We start from the raw sequence: 16550 nt of genomic DNA, 5'->3' as shown, positions 1-16550 counted from the left end.
GCCAGAGTACGGTCCTGAGACCTTTAGACACCTCTGCCCACCAACGCCCATGTCAGGAGATTCTAATTAAAACCACACTTCCGTTTTTTCAATTCAATTTTCAAAAATAGAGCTAAACCCACGGAGGAACGTGTCCAAAATCCATGAGAGCTCGTTCTCTTTGGACTTCAACTCTGAGTGAGATGACAGTTTTTCTATAATCAAAGAGTTAGCATATCAATCGTTCTGTTCCCTACTCTCAGCTTTAGAACCCTTAACCATGAAAAACTCTGCATTGACCCCCCCCCACACACACACACACGAAAACTTGGGTGCATTCCCTATCGGCTGAGGGAAGTTTCTCATAGCGCGTGCGGGCAGTCATCGTGCTCTGTCTCCTCAGGACCTGAACAGCGGGCTGGTAGGTCCTCTGGTGGTTTGTCGCAAGAACGTCAAAGCCAGGCTCGTTCACCGTGTTCTCCATTTCATGATTTTTGATGAGAACAGTTCCTGGTACTTTGAAGAAAACATCAACACCTTTTCTCGAGAACCGAACCGAGTAGACAGGAGTGATTTTACTTTCTCCCTCAGCAACCAGATGCACGGTAAAGCCCACGCCCTGACCCCCCGACGGTAGCCTACAGGTTGGGTCCCACGAGGAGAGCAGGGGAAGGTTCCAGTTTGTTCCGCTCAGCAGAGCTTAGAGAGAACGGTTGCGTAGGGGTGGGGTACATATTACACGGACTGGGGGTGGAACAATCCTATATTCCATCCAGGGCCGGAGAGTGAAGAATTGAGCCAGAGGAGGCTCCATTCCGTCTCTGCCATACGTAGCTCCCAGTCTGCCGTCATAGCCCCGAAAGCCACCCAGGGACAGGAGGGGCACCCATGGGAGAGACTGTGAACCAGCACGACTTCATTTATGCTCACTTCATATACTTTTCACATGTCAGGAAACATTGTCCTTTTTAAATATTTTTTTGACCGTTTAAAAATTAAAAACCGATTCTTGGCTCCTAGGCCTCCAGGAAAGTGCAGGGCCGGGCCCGGAGTGGGCCAGTGAGTGTCGCCCACTCTCTGAGCAGTTTGGCAAATTCTGATACTTCTGCAGCCTGGCAGGCAGCGGAAAACCGGGCCTGTCAGCTGCCACGCCTAGAGGGTCCTCCTGAGCGTTCCTCTCAACGCTTAACCCGGCTAAACACGGGGACAGGTGGGAAGCACGTGGCCCCACCCACTCTTGCCCACCACCATTACCAAATTACCTTCCGAGGCAGAATTTTTATTAAAAAACAAACAAACCACTTTTTCCCGTAGGTGGAGCTTTATAGAAACCTCACGCTTGTCAACCGAAATCCTTTCGCGCACTGATGGGGACACGGCCCATTCTATTCCTGACCTCCGCCGTCTAGAGTCACGGCAATAAGACAGTTTATTCCCAGAAAAAGCATACAAACACAATCTCACTTAATCACAATCACACTTAAATCACATCATTAGGAAGCCCAGATCCTGAACCAAGGCAGATCCCAAAATGATCATTTTTCAATTACTTAGGTTTTTTTTCTCTCTCTCCCCTTTGCAAGAAATATATGAAACCTAAATTAATCTCAGGACGACATCCATTCTAACGATCGTCTCCGTGGGCACCCCAGAGGGCCCACAGCACTGTCCTGGGCCCTCACGCGAGACAGAGGCCGTGAGATGAGCCACCCTCTCTCGGGCTGTGCGCAGTGCGGGGGAGGCAGACTGCGTTGCGCTCAGGCCGACTGGGGGCCGTGCTGTAAGAGGGGCAGGAACACGGGGCTTTTCCAGTCCTCATTTGAAGGTCAAGAAAGGTTTCGTAAAGGGAGGAGACATCTTGTGTGTTCAACGATGTGTAAGCATCCCGCCTAGTGGCAAAGGAAAGGGACGTGAAGTGAGTCACACGGGCTCTGGAAGGACAAAGCCACCGGAAGGTGGCAGCCCTAGATTCCTACCCTGTGACGAGTGTGGCAGACTGGGCCTGAACCAGGGTTTCTCAAACGTGCCTCTACTGACGTTTTGGGCTGGATAACTCTTGGTTGTGGGGGGCTGGCCTGTGCCTTGTAGAGTGTTTGGCAGCATCTGTGGTCTCTCTCCCATAGATGCCAGGACCACCCTTCCCCCAAGTTGTGACCACTAAAAATGTCTCCAAGCATTGTCAACTGTCCCCTGGAAGACATAAGTTCTGTTGAGACCCCGTGTGCTAAAGGCAGCAGGGGCACGGAGCGGGGGGGGGGGGGGGGGGGGGGACAGGGACGGCATGAAAGCCGCGTATCTCAGGACCGAGCCAGGCGGCCACGGGAGCCCGGGTGCTGCAGGTGCGGTCCGTGGGGACGGCAGCCGCGGTGTCCCTTGGGACTTTGTTTGAGGTGCAGAACTTTAGGCTTCACAGACCTAGGACGTTATCATCTACATTTAAAAAAATTTATACTGGATTTATTGGGGTGACATTGGTTAGTAAAATCGTATAGGTTTCAAGTGCTCCATTCCACGATACATCTAGATACTGTTCACCACCCCAGGTCAAGGCCTCTCTGTCACCAGCATTTACTCCCCTTTACCCCCCCCCCCTTCCTCTGCTAATCACCATGGTGTGTCTGTGTCTGCTTTGTGGTTTTGTTTCATTCGTTTTGTTTTCTGCTTAATCTGCTTTTTTTTTTAACTCAGAAAATTAAATGTAACAGGGTGACATTGATCGATAAGAGTACATGGGTTTCAGGTAAACATCTCTATAGCACTTGAACTGTTGATTCTGTGTGAACCCATCACCTGAAGTCAAATCATTTTCTGTCACCTGATATTTGTCCCTCTTTACTCCCTTCCCCCTCCCCCACATCTTCCCTCATCTGCATTTTACCAGGATCCACGGATTCACAGGCCAACAGCACATTAAAGTGTGACAGGCACTGGCCTAAAGCAGGCTCTCCTAGTTTCTTTCTATCACATCTCCCCATTGGCTAAAAGTGCTAGAATTCTACCTCCATTGATACATGGTGACAAATTATATATTTGTATCTCTGTATTAATGCATTTTATACATTTCAAAGATGCACACAAAATAGAAAAGTGAAAAGCAGAACGTATTTTCAATTTTCATATTTTCTTCCTGTTACCCTTAGAAAACCACCCCTCTCTAGAGGGAGAGAAAGAGGCCTGCCCTTAGCAGATGGCCATTCCCTCATAGCAGTGACAGATCATGAGACTCGGACTCAGGGCACTGAACGGGAACACATGCCTTTCACATTTGAAGCCTCCTATGATCATCTGATATATATAACCTTTAAATCCATAGACATATTTAAGTATCTGCCAAGTTAAGTAACCTTAGTTATAAAATATTCTAGCTCAACCCAGTTGTGCTAAAGTCAGTACCTCATTTCCTCTGGCAAGAAAATCTCTCTGGTATTAAACATCTCCACGAATGGGTGGCTTGGTCATGTTTAACTGCTTCCTTAAGCTTGCTTTAAAATCCTGATGGCCAATGTTATTGAGGTAACATGGGTTAACAAAGCCATACAGATTTCCAACATACATCTCAACAAATCATCATCTGCGTGCTGCATTGTGAGTCACTGCCCAGAGTAAAGTCTCTCTCCCTCCCCATTTACCCCCCTTTTACCTCCTTCCACCCCCTCCTTTCCCTCTGGCTATCACCATACTATTGTCTATGACTATGTGTTTTATATACATATATATTTCACCCAGCCCCTGACAGCTGTCTGTCTGTTCTGTGTATCTGTGCTTCCGTTTTTATTTGTTAAATTATTTTGCTTATTAGATTCCACATGTAGGTGAGATCACTTATATTTCTCTGACTGGTGTATTTTGCTCAGCATAATACTCCCCAGGTTCATCTGTGCTGTCCCAAACGGTAAGATTGCCTTTTATCTTTTCTTTAATAGCTGAGTACCAGCTCCTTTATGGGATCTCCCTTGCAGGTCACTGTCTTCCTCTTGCTGCTTTTAAGATTCACTCTTTGTCTTTTATTATTATTATTATTATTATTATTATTATTATTATTGATTTTAGAGAAACAAAGAGAGCAAGGTAGAGCGACAAAGAGAGGGAAGCATTCATTTATTGTTCCATTTAGTTGTGCATTTATTAGTTACTTCCTGTATGTGCCCTGACTGAGGATCAAACCCACAACCCTGGTGTTTTGAGACGATGCTCTAACTGGCTGAGCTAAGTGGCCAGGGCCTCTCTTTGCCTCTAATCTTTGCCATTTAAATTATGATGTTTCTTGGTGTGGGCCTCTTTGGGTTCATCTTGATTGGGACTCTCTGTGCTTCCTGAACGTGTGTGAATTTTTCCTTTATCAGGTTAGGAAAGTTTTCAGCCATTATTTCTTCAAACGGGTTCTCTATTTGTTTCTCACTCTCTTCTCTTTCTGGTACTCCCATGATGCAGATGTTGTTATACTTGATGTTGTCCCAGAGGACCCTTAGGCCTTCCTCCTTTTTAAAAATTCTTTTTGTTTCTCTGCTTGGGTGCTTACTGTTATCTTGTCCTTTAAATCACTGATTTGATCTAATCCTCTATTGATTCCTTTCAGTTCATTCTTCATTTCAGATGCTGTATTCTTCATTTCTGACTGGTTCTTTCTTATAAACTTTTTATGGTCCTTTTGAATGCTTACTATCTCTTCATTTAAGTTCTCCCTGAGATCATCCATTCATTCTCTAAGCCCCCGAGCAATCTTTTAACCATTGTTTTAAACTCTGCATCTGGTATCTTGGCTATTTCTATTTTTAGTTCTTTTTCTGGGGATTCCTCTTGTTCTTTCACTTGGGACATATTTCTCTCCCCCCCCCCTCCATTTCATCTGCCTTTTTGTGTTTGACTCTGGGTATCAGTTAGCTGTGCTCTGACTCTCATGGTTGATATGAGGGCTTTCTGATGTGAGTGCCTTGTGGGTCACAGTGGCACAGCCTTCTGGATCACCTGATCTAGGTGTTCCAGGAATGTTTCTTGTGTGGGTTAGGTGCTCCCTTATGTTGTAGTTGAGCCTTGAATGCTGCTTGCCCATTCGTGGCTGGAATGAACCCCAGGATTCACTGGGTGTGAGTCACTGTTCAGGGGCTGCCTGTGGAGGCAGAGACATTCTCAGCAGGTTCTGGTTCCGTCTGGAGTCTCCCTGTGGCTGTTCTGTTTATGTGGCTAGTTGGGTTAAGCTCTGGTGAGCTTTGAAGCTCACTGCTTGTTTTGTTGATTCTGGGCCCATGTGGACGGGGTTCTGGTGCACGTTAGTGTCAGACATTGTGTATAACCAGCCTTAGGCTACCAGTCTGGAGTTACTACACTATACAGTAATTGTGGTAGCGTCTACTGGGCCTGAATGAGCATGGGCGGAGCCACGCTGTGTACAGGGGTTGACTCCCTGCAGCTTTGAGTTGGGGCAGACCAATGAAAAGGCCCAAGGTTCTCTAAAGTGGGCGTCCAACTGTTGGCTATTCTTCCACCCTCTAGGGTTGCCTGGCCTTCCTCCAGAGCTTTCTGAAGAAAGACTGTAGAGTGGGCCTTCGCTGGCTGCACCCCACTGCTTCTTCCACATGGTGGAAGCTCTCTCGGGAGGGGCAGTCGGGTTTGGGAGGACGGGGCTAGGGGGTGCCTTACTCGGGGCAGGGTGGTCAGGCACACAGTGGGGAGAATGTGGCCCCTTCTCCAGAGCCGCACAACTCGGTCTCGGCCAGAGTCTCCAACTCTAGCTCCCCCAGGAAGAATATACTAGAATATACTCCTGGTTCATGTTGGGTGCAGCCAGCGGTCCCCACTGTAGAAGCAAGCTCAGCCCAGCAGGGCCACCAAGATTTGGGAACACAGATGAAAACAGTCCTCCACTGGGGGTGGCGCTGGCCACGCCTGCAAATGAGGAGAAAGACTGGCCCCCACTCCAAAGCCCCACTGTTTAGTCTGCCTGGGCGTCTGCCTCTAGTGGCTCCAGAGAGCGAGTGCGCCAGTAGTCCCCGCTGGGTGCAGCCAGCAGACTCTTCTCCCGGACGCAAGCTTGCCTAAGCAGTGTCACCAGCATTTGGAGAGCCGGGTTAGCGCACTCCCCGGCTGGTGCCGTACACACAGGAGTGCCGGACCCTGTGAGGATGGCACCAGAGTTACACACAGGAGTGCCGGACCCTGTGAGGACGGCACCAGAGTACACACAGGAGTGCCGGACCCTGTGAGGATGGCACCAGAGTACACACAGGAGTGCCGGACCCTGTGAGGACGGCACCAGAGTACACACAGGAGTGCCGGACCCTGTGAGGATGGCACCAGAGTACACACAGGAGTGCCGGACCCTGTGAGGATGGCACCAGAGTACACACAGGAGTGCCGGACCCTGTGAGGATGGCACCAGAGTACACACAGGAGTGCCGGACCCTGTGAGGATGGCACCAAGGGCGGTGTGGCGTGCTGACTCAGGGCATCAGTTACTAACCCTCCAGGACTTCCTTCAGGGCCACACCACCCGGAACGTCTCTCAATACCCCGGCACGCCCCGAGTCACCTTCCCGCTGTGGGACCCCAAGCGAGCTTCTGTGCACTGGCCCTCAGGGCGGCCCCAGGGGTTCCAGCAGACTCCTCTTCCCCGCACACAGAACCCCTGCTTGGTTTCACTGCCAGATGTTATCCAGGCCCCACTCTCCAGACCTGATGTGGGCTTGTGGGTCCTGGTGTGGGGTCAAGACCCCACGCTTCTCAGGGGGCACTTTGGCAGCTCAGCTATCCCTCTGGCCTCTCAGCTGGTGCCTGGGGGTACAGGAGCCAGCCCTCTTTGTGTCTGCACCCCCCCTCCCTTACCAGTCTCTGTGTAGCTGTTTTTGTAAGTGCCTGGATAGAATATTTTCAGTCAATGGTCATTCAAGTTTATTGCTCTATAATTTAGCTGTGAGTCTAGTTTGTCACTGGGAGGACGTGATTATAGCTTCCACCAACTCTGCAGCCATCTTGAAACCGCCCCCCCCCCCAACAAGCCTGACCAGGCGGTGGCGCAGTAGATAGAGCATCAGACTGAAATGCACAGGACCCAGGTTCAAAACCCCAAGGTTGCTGGCTTGAGCTCAAGGTCGCTGGATTCAGGAAGGGGTCACTCGCTCTGCTGGAGTCCCCCGGTCAAGGCACATATGAGAAAGCAATCAATGAACAATTGAGGAACTGCTACAAAGAATTGATGCTTTTCTTCCCTCTCTCTTTCTGTCTGTCCCTATCTGCCCCTCTCTCTTTCTCTGTCACAAAAAAAAAAAAAAAATTAAACAAAGAGAGAAAGAAAGAAACTTCCCCCATGATACTTTCTATAAAGGTGATTTATTTTTTATTTATTTTTATTTTTATTTATTTTTTCTTTACAGGGATGGGAGGGGGGGGAATAGATAGAGACAGACAGACAGGAACGGAGAGAGATGAGAAGCATCAATCATTAGTTTTTCATTGCGACACCTTAGTTGTTCATTGATTGCTTTCTCATATGTGCCTTGACCGTGGGCCTTCAGCAGACCGAGTAACCCCTTGCTTGAGCCAGCAACCTTGGGTCTAAGCTGGCGACCTCAGGGTCTCGAACCTGGGTCCTTGGCATCCCAGTCCAATGCTCTATCCACTGCATCACCGCCTGGTCAGGCTGTTATTTTTTTTTAAACCACATTATTTCAAATTCTTCTTTAACATAATAAACTACGTTTACCCACAGCAATTAACGGAAGACTGTTTGGAAATAACCAAGGCCTAACGTTTCACGTCGGGGATGAAGTGAATTTTTATCTGCTCAGCATGGGAGGCTTGTTTGACATGCACACGGTTCACTTTCATGGACACAGCTTTGAGTACACGGTAAGAACTCCATTTAATTACACGGCAAGAGAATAGGATTGGAAAAGAAATGACCAAACCAGAACTGAGGATCAACACGTATAATTTATAACATAGCAGATGCGAGTTCATCATCATGCGCTTAGCTCTTTATAGCTCATGCACATTCGATAAATGCTTCTGAATCCATGAAATGCATTTTCTTTCTCTGACTTTACTCAATAAGTAAATAAGACATCGATGATCATTTTTAGTTTTACCCTTTCTTTTCCATTGTTTAAAAAAATTTCAAACTCTCGGTAACATAAAAGAAAAACCTTGCGCACTCACGTACATTTTGCCACCTTTGTTTTCTCTTTATATATATGTTTTTCTGAACCCAATCAAAAGCATCATGACTCTTTACTCCTAAATACTAAAGCATGTGCATCTAAGAATAAGGACAATCTCTGCCCCAACCACAGTAAGTAACATTATCATTAACCCAAAGTTAACAATTCAATGACAGTCTAACATACAATCCATAAAAATATCCTTGGGTTTCTCCCAAATGCTCCTTATAACTGTTTTCTTTAATCCAAGATCCAATCATTTACACATAGCATTTGGTTACCTTTGTCATATGTTTCTTTTTTTTTTTTTTTTTTTTTTTTTTTTTTTTTTTTTTTGCATTTTTCTGAAGCTGGAAACAGGGAGAGACAGTCAGACAGACTCCCGCATGCGCCCGACCGGGATCCACCCGGCATGCCCACCAAGGGGCGATGCTCTGCCCATCAGGGGGCGATGCTCTGCCCATCCTGGGCATCGCCATGTTGCGACCCTCCTGGGTGTCGCCATGTTGCGACCAGAGCCACTCTAGCGCCTGGGGCAGAGGCCACAGAGCCATCCCCAGCGCCCGGGCCATCTTTGCTCCAATGGAGCCTTGGCTGCGGGAGGGGAAGAGAGAGACAGAGAGGAAGACGCGGCGGAGGGGTGGAGAAGCAAATGGGCGCTTCTCCTATGTGCCCTGGCCGGGAATCAAACCCGGGTCCTCCGCACGCTAGGCCGACGCTCTACCGCTGAGCCAACCGGGCCAGGGCTGTCATATGTTTCTTAAAGAGGTCTTTTGCCTTTTTTGTCTTGATTTTTCATGATATTTCATTTTGGAAGAGTCCAGCCCAGTTGTTGTGTAGAACGTTTAATATTCTGCATTGGTCTGACAGTTTCCTCCTGATAGAATCAATGTCAAACAAGCAAGAACACTTTATAGGTGATATTGTGAACTTTTCATACATCATATCAAAAGTCTCCTGATGGGTCCTAGCCAGTTTGCTCAGTGGATAGAGCATCAACTCCATGTATAAATGGCCCAGGTTCGATTCCCAGTCAGGACACACAGGAGAAGCAACCATCTGCTTCTCTTTCCCTCCCAGGGCTGGGAGCTCAGTTGGTTTGAGCATCAGCCCCAGGCACTGAAGATAGCTCAGTTGTTCCAAGCAAGTCAGCCTCAGGTGCTTAAAATAGTTCAGTTGATTGAAGTATCAGCCCCAGACAGGGTTGCCACATGGATCCCTGTTGGGGTGCATGTGGGAGTCTGTCTTACTATCTTTCCTCCTCTTACTTAAAAAAATAAAAAGGCTCCTGATGTCAATATTAGTGGAGCTAAGTTTGATGATTTTATTAAGGGTAATGCATACCATTCTCTCCATCTAAGAAGTATGATCCTCCTATTGCAATTAATAAGTAGTCTGTGAAGTGATTTTTTAAAATGTATCTTATTCTCCAACAATTTTTCACCTTTTACAAAAAGGTACCATTGATGATCCTTGCCCAAATCAAGTTTTAGAGTGGGGGTTACCAATAGTGGCTTTCTAATTCTATCACTCTTTCAACACATTTTATAAAATAAACATGTGGTACTAGGGGTAAACTGGCTTACAGTACCTTTTTTATTTTTATTACCATCTGTTTCTATTTTATGTACTCTTCATTTTTTAGATCTTCTGTCTGAATGATCTTCCCTCACCCCATCTGTCATACGTCCTTATAACAGTTTGTTTTTATTGACCATTTTTGACTGGCCACTTCTGTCATTTATAAGTATTTTCCATTTTATTTATTTCCTTAAGGAGCAACGTTTTATTCCCAATCTGAACCCCTTCTATAAATATTAATGTAGAATTGAGGACCAACGCTATTTTATGCATTGGACACCTCCAGCATTTAATTTAACCACCTGCCATATGCCGTCCATTTTTTCCACACCGACAGATGTTTCACATAAGGCTTTCCCGAATCCCAGATGTACTGGGCCCAGAACCTAGCGTAGAAATAAATCAAATGACTGTGCATGACTTAATTGACACAAAGTTTTGCTGGTGTGTTGCTTTCTTTCCTATCTTTTGGTAAACAAATGTTATTCTTGTTAAACATTATTTTTGGTTAAAAAAACCCACCATTTTTATTCTAGGGAATTTTATATAACAAAGTAGATAGGATAATATAATAGACCCCTCTATCCATCACCCAGGGCCAACTCTCATGACCTCTCTGTACCTCCGTCTACACTCCCCCCGTATTTTAAGGAAAAGCCTAGAAATTAAGATTGTTATTAAGTTCATAACTGTTTATGTTAGACTTTAAAAATTAGAACAAAATTTGGAGAAGTTAAAAATGTGGTTATAGTTCTCAACAGTGTATCCAACGTTCAGTTCGGCAAATGCCTCTGATGTCCCGAGAGCCACGCTCAGTGCCGGGTGCAGATGTAGGAGGTCGAAGCGTTATCTTTCTGGGGCTACATCTACACAAGCGATTAAATCATCAGGGGTCAAATTAAGTGGAATTTGTAGCAACATTTCTAGAATGATAATTAGATCCCACCTTTATTTAGCCCTGCTTCTGTGCCAGACGCTATGCTTAGTGCTTTGTATAGATTTCTTATCGAACCCTCGCAACTTCCCTCTGGGACAGGGGAGTGAAATAAAGGGTTTACAAGACAAAGATCTTTCCCACAAGCAGAAGCTGGTGGAAGTAGGATTGGAACACCTGACTCTCATGCCAGAGCCCCTCCCTCTTAACGTCTTCATGCAACTGCCTTCCTTAAGGAGGACCCTAAGATTGGTGTAGACCACAAATCCTAGCACCACCAGCGTCCAACTCTAGCCACTCACACTAAGCTCCTCGCAAATGGCCACACGTCGTGTTCTCCCTCCCTTGAAGCGGTTGCTTCACTCCCCGGAATTCCTGGGGGCTCTGGGGTCACTCAGCTGGCCTTGGGACAAGCCTGCCAGTCACCCCTTGTTTCCCAAGGCGACAGTCCCCCTCCTTGCCGGGGCTTCCAGCACATGGTGCACATGACGGGTGTTCTTAGCCAGGATTGTTTCATCATGTTCTCTACCTTTCCTGACGTCTTGCAAATGTATCTTGTCGCCGATATTATTGTCCCCTTAGATGCCAAATTGATTTTCCTCAACAGCTGTGACTGAGCTCCCACTTTACATGCAATGGGAAATGGCTCCACCTCCTCTGTACCTTTCAATGTCGCCAGGGGGTCCTGAGAGCCTAAATTTCTCCCATCACCTCCATCTCTCCCTTCCTGCTTCTTTTCACACCCCTTGCCTTTCACCTCTTGTGGCCGGGACTTTCTCATCTCTTTATGGAGTTTGACATGGAATACACCCCCATTTCTTCTGATTCTCCTAAGCAACCACAACATCAAGGCCATTGTGAAGTCACAGACTTTTAGTGAAAGTTTTGGGATGAATGAGGGCTTTCCCCACCCCCCAATACTATATAGTAAAAGCACTTAATTTGACATTGGACACCCCAGTTTTCAATGATCCCTTCACCATGCATACTGAGGACCCCTGGGTCTCCTGTTTTTTACTTTCATCCTCAAGACTTCTTTCTCGGCATTCTTTGTCCCCAGACTTTCTTGACATCTCTTCCTTCTCCAGATCATTCTGAACCCCATCTTAGCTGTACTCTGATAGGTCCCTTATCATTCAAATACCCGACCTTTTACGAGGCAGAGCAATTCATCTCCCTCTTAAACTTTCTAAGTCATTGGGACCAGGCCTCTGGGCTTTGTCTTTTAAAATGAAAGTCGCCTACAAAGGAGGTGGTCTCCTAAATCTCCAGTTTTCTGCCGAGAAGAGAAATGAGCCGCTGAGGCGCTGGGCCCTGGGCTCTAACCGTCAGGAGGCGGGGCGGAGCTGCAGCCCGGTCAGCCTGATTACCTACACCCCGGGGAACCTCACAGCACCAACATCCCCCGTTAGAAACATTTCAGTTAAAGCCCTTAGGCGTTGTTAAAACAGATGGCCTCTGAAATTTAGAGCATTCTTCCGGAGGAGGTGCTGACAGGGTCTCCAGTGCCAACCCTGCCGTGCGTGGAAAGCCATTCAGAGCGAGTTGTTCTCCTGTGTCCCGTCTACTCCTGGCTGTCCTGGGGCTTGCTCCGCCTGTACGCCTTCAGCTGTACTCAGAGGGGAAGAGCCACACCGCCTAAGGCTTTCTAATTGTCAGCGTACGAAGTCTATTACAATTGGGGGGGGTCACAGCAAACGGTAAGATGCGTCAATGGCTGACTGGTACCTCTGGTAAGCTACTTAATGGTGTCTTTCTCTTCTTGTTGAGGATTCTGGACTGTACCGCTCTGATGTGTATGACCTTCCTCCTGGGGTCTATAAAACTGTTAAAATGTATCCAAAAGATGTTGGAACCTGGTTATTTCATTGCCATGTTAGCGGTCACATAACCGATGGAATGGAAAGCACTTACACTGTAATTCCATAAAAAGGTAAGCTAAATTAATTAGAAGTGGTCATATTTGAATAAACTTAATGTTTACATAAGGATATCTAATCCACTGACCGTTGATATGATGTCACACACCACTCCTGCATTCAAAGATTATTATTTTGAGATGACCAAGAAACTTAGTTTTACTTATTTATTTATTATCAAACTTATGTAACTATTTCTGATCTTATAAAAGATACTCTGGAGTTAAATGTAATTTTTAGATTCATACAATAAAGACATAGGACTTGAAAAAACAACTCATAGAATAAAAAAATACAAATGACAATTGACCCTATAAAGATGTCTAACCTTGCTAATAATAACATTGCTTAGAAATCACATTTAAACAATGGCAAGATAACGTTTTGAGTGAGGAAATTATCAATTTGGCAAAGATTTCATTTTTCAATTTCCTAATCAGTAACCTTGTGCATTGCATATACTTGAGGGAAGTTTAAAATGTTCCCACAGCTCTTGAAAGCTATAAAGTAATGATTCTGGGTTTTTTTCATATTCAGGTGACATTTTATTTCCTTTCATTCCCATCTTCCTTCTCTCCAATACATTTTACTTGCAACATCAATGTGAAAATAGAATCTTTGTTGCTGAGATTTTCATCATTTTTTTTTTTAGTTACTTAGGCTATCCATGAAGTCATAATCCTTTGGTCTTTGACACAGTAACTCTAACATTTTGAACAGGTAATTTTACCTGGCAGTTGATCTCAGAAAATTATCAACAATGCTAAAGAAAATATTGATCATCATGTTACTGTATGCTAATGGAAACTGAAAACAAGTAAATCATCTAATAAGTTTTGCTATATTTATCATATAAAGTGTTATCTAACTTTAAAAAACCATTCCTTAAAATTTTTAAATATCCAAATTCTCTCTATATAGAATATGTACATTACATATCATATATATGTGCATGTATATATATTTATTATCATATATATGAAGACTGACCAGAAATTTACTGAAATATTAACAGTGATTCTCTCTAGGTGGTAAGATTGAATGCTTTTCCACAGCATGACTGTCTCCCGGGGGTCAGACCCAAAGCTGCTGGAGGCGGCAAACTCCAGGGACAGAGTGTGGAGGGGCTGGCTGCAGCCTCAGGGGGCCATGGACCAGGAGAACCGGCTTGAAATAAATGTTTTATCTGGGAAAACGTTGCGTGTGAGCTGCTTCCTCTTTCTGTAAACTGCGTCCTTGGGGTCGAGTCTGTCGAGGTGTAACAGGTTTTGAACAAACAGTCGTGGGGCTAGGTAAGAGGGACAAAGGGAGCAGATGCAAACTGAAGTCTAGTTCAGTTACAGGGGGAAAAACACACACAATCCAAAACTTCATACCCGACACCGCAGCATTGGCAAACATCGAAGGCAAGGAAATCCTAATCGCGTGGGTAAGCATTTGAATTAGTCTTTAAAATGCATATCCATATATTATATTGTGTCCTAGGTTTGGAAGACTGCAGGTTATAGAATGTGTAAGTAAGTACAAATTTCCCAGAACCAAAAGGTCACTCATGCTGTGACCTTGTACCTAACGATATGAACAGTTGGGAAGTGTTCTGCTATTCGTAACAGAAAAGCCAAGCCAAGAGGGATTATCAATGGTGTCTGTTTCTAATTTTTTAGAGTTCAGAGCTAGATGGCTTCTAGGGTTGATTCTGCAACTTGGCAACGTAAGGGCCAGGGTCTCTAACTCCCTTGGCCTTTCCCTCATGACTACTGCCTCTTGGTTGCAAAGTGGTCGCTGCAGTTCCAGACATTACACCCAGGATGAAGGCAGAGAAGAAGGAAAAAAAGAGTAACGCCACATCTTCTCCCTTTCTCAGGAAAACATAACGTCATCTGAGAAGCCCTAGACAACTTCTGCTGATGTCTCACTGGTCAAAGCCCTGACATCTGGCTACTCCTAACTGGCAGGAAGGCTGGAAAAGAAATTTGGCAGTCTCTAGAGTAGAAATAATAGAAAGAGTTGGGAATGTCTTGTGAGTTGGCTAAGAGTTTCTGCCTTAGAAAATAAGTAAGCATATTTCAAAGCAAGGGGTGGTTAAACAAAAAGGTTCAACCTAAAAATTGAAACCAAAGTCAGGTTTTTCTTTGACTTTTTTTTTTTAACTTATTAACTGTGTAATATGTGAATACCTGGAGTATCATTAAACAAATCCCTGACATAACATTTCACCCCCAAATTTGTCAATATATATCTCCAGAAGAGGACTTTATTTCTTAAGTGAGAGGAGGAGAAATAGATTCCTGCATGTGCCCCAGCCAGGATCCACCTGGCAACCCCCATCTGGGGCTGATGCTTGAATCAACTAAGCTATCCTCAGTGCCCGGGGCTGACACTCAGACCAGTCGAGCCACTAACTGCGAGAGGAGAAGAAAGAGAGAGAAGGGGGCGAGGGGGAGCGAGAAGCAGATGATTACTTCTCCTGTGTGCCCTTGACTGGGGATCGAACCCAGGATGTCTGCACTCTGGGCCAACACTATGTCCACTGAGCCAACCAGCCAGGGCCTATGATTTTTAACAAAAATTGGAAGAGGGGGCCGTCATCAAGCTGTGAATATAAATTTAAATACCATGTTACTTGGAGTTTCATTTCATCTCAGATAATTTTTTTTTTTCTAACTAGGACCTACCCCCAACAAATAGGAGGAACTTTCCAGTCCCTCTTTCAATGACAAAGCAAAGAATAAGGACCCCAATACTGGGCAGGGGTTTTCACTTCGGCTCTCTCACTGAGCACCCCGTCTTTCATGCCGGCCTGGAAGCGGACACTCAAGCCTCTGTCCCCATGCCACACCCAGTTCCTCAGTCCCACAGGGACGCAGGGCCTCGGTCCTTCTTACAGCTGAGGAGTTCGCTTGGACTTCTTTTCATTTGTGCCTCCTTTCATTTTCCTTCCTCATCGGAGCTTGGTTGCATATTTAAGTTACGGATTGTGCATCCAGAATGTCGTGTGCTTTAGCAGGGGGAGGTCTTAACCTCTGACCTTTTACTATGTCATGCTGCCAAGAGTCGCCTGAGCAACTCGGAACACCCACGTTTCTCAGGTGAGGTGGCCCAGAGTAGTTTGCCTCAACCTGGGCAGTCACTTCAAATAAGAAACATTCCTAGAGATCCTAAATAATTCACACATTACAGTCAGTTGATGGGTTTCTCCATATTTTTGTTGTTGTTGTTGCAAGAGTCACTCATCCTGTACGGAAGTTTCCCACGTCCAGATTTTACTGACTGTGTTCCTGTGGTATCATTGAACATTTTTCTTTCTCTTTCTTTTTCCTATAAATTGGTGGTTAGTTAGATACACAGGCTTGATCAGATTCAGGCTAAGTTTTTGGTTTGCTTGTTGTCTTTGGCAATATCTCTTCACGTGTGGTACTAACTGGGTGAAAGGCAGAAATCGTGGGTGGAACCAAGACCATGAGCCTAGTGTGTTCCAAAAGGAAATTTATTTTAAAAACACCTGGGTGCAAGCGGGCTGAGACCAACAAGGAGTGTCAGCCCCGAGCTGTGGGAGAGAGTCTTAGCTATAGGGGCTGGGGGAGGATTAGCATCTCTTGTTTTATGGCCTTGGTCACTGACTTGCTGAGTAGGAGGTGGGAGGGGGGGTCAGCTGCAGAAACACCTCCCCTGGAAGCTCTTCTGATGTAGCACCAGCCTAATCAGCGTGGTCCCATCTGGTGTCCTTGGTGAATCTTCAAGACAACCAGGATCGGGTATCTCGCAGGAAGAGCCGGGTCCTGGCACCTCTGGGAATTATCTGTGAAATTTCTCTCACTGACTCCTGTTTTCTTGGGACACCAAATAAAGATTTAAGATTTGTGATTTAGCCCCCTTCAAGACAGGCTGCCCCCCTTCCTAACCTGAAGGGCGGGTTCCTGCCCAATGTCTGCTCCCAAGGACACTCCCGGATTCTGCTGTGAAGACAAACATCTTGCTGCATTT

The 16550-nt window shown here is 45.8% G+C and overlaps 1 protein-coding gene across 1 annotated transcript in view; it reads left to right on the top strand.

Annotated features, from left to right (window-relative positions):
* LOC136311896 (ceruloplasmin-like) overlaps positions 1 to 13712 on the top strand; it is a 45865-nt gene extending 32153 nt beyond the window's left edge. The window contains exons 16-19 of the mRNA XM_066241219.1: positions 383 to 584; positions 7682 to 7821; positions 12418 to 12580; positions 13582 to 13712. Coding sequence (XP_066097316.1) covers positions 383 to 584; positions 7682 to 7821; positions 12418 to 12576 — 501 coding nt within the window. The 3' untranslated portion in view covers positions 12577 to 12580; positions 13582 to 13712. The remainder of the gene's footprint in view (positions 1 to 382; positions 585 to 7681; positions 7822 to 12417; positions 12581 to 13581) is intronic.
* The last annotated feature ends 2838 nt before the right edge of the window (positions 13713 to 16550 follow it).

The sequence above is a fragment of the Saccopteryx bilineata genome, chromosome 8 (genome assembly GCF_036850765.1).
Source record: "Saccopteryx bilineata isolate mSacBil1 chromosome 8, mSacBil1_pri_phased_curated, whole genome shotgun sequence".
Classification (NCBI taxonomy): domain Eukaryota; kingdom Metazoa; phylum Chordata; class Mammalia; order Chiroptera; family Emballonuridae; genus Saccopteryx; species Saccopteryx bilineata.
The sequence above is the reverse complement of the archived record's forward strand: the minus strand, read 5'-3'. Positions and strand labels throughout refer to the sequence as shown.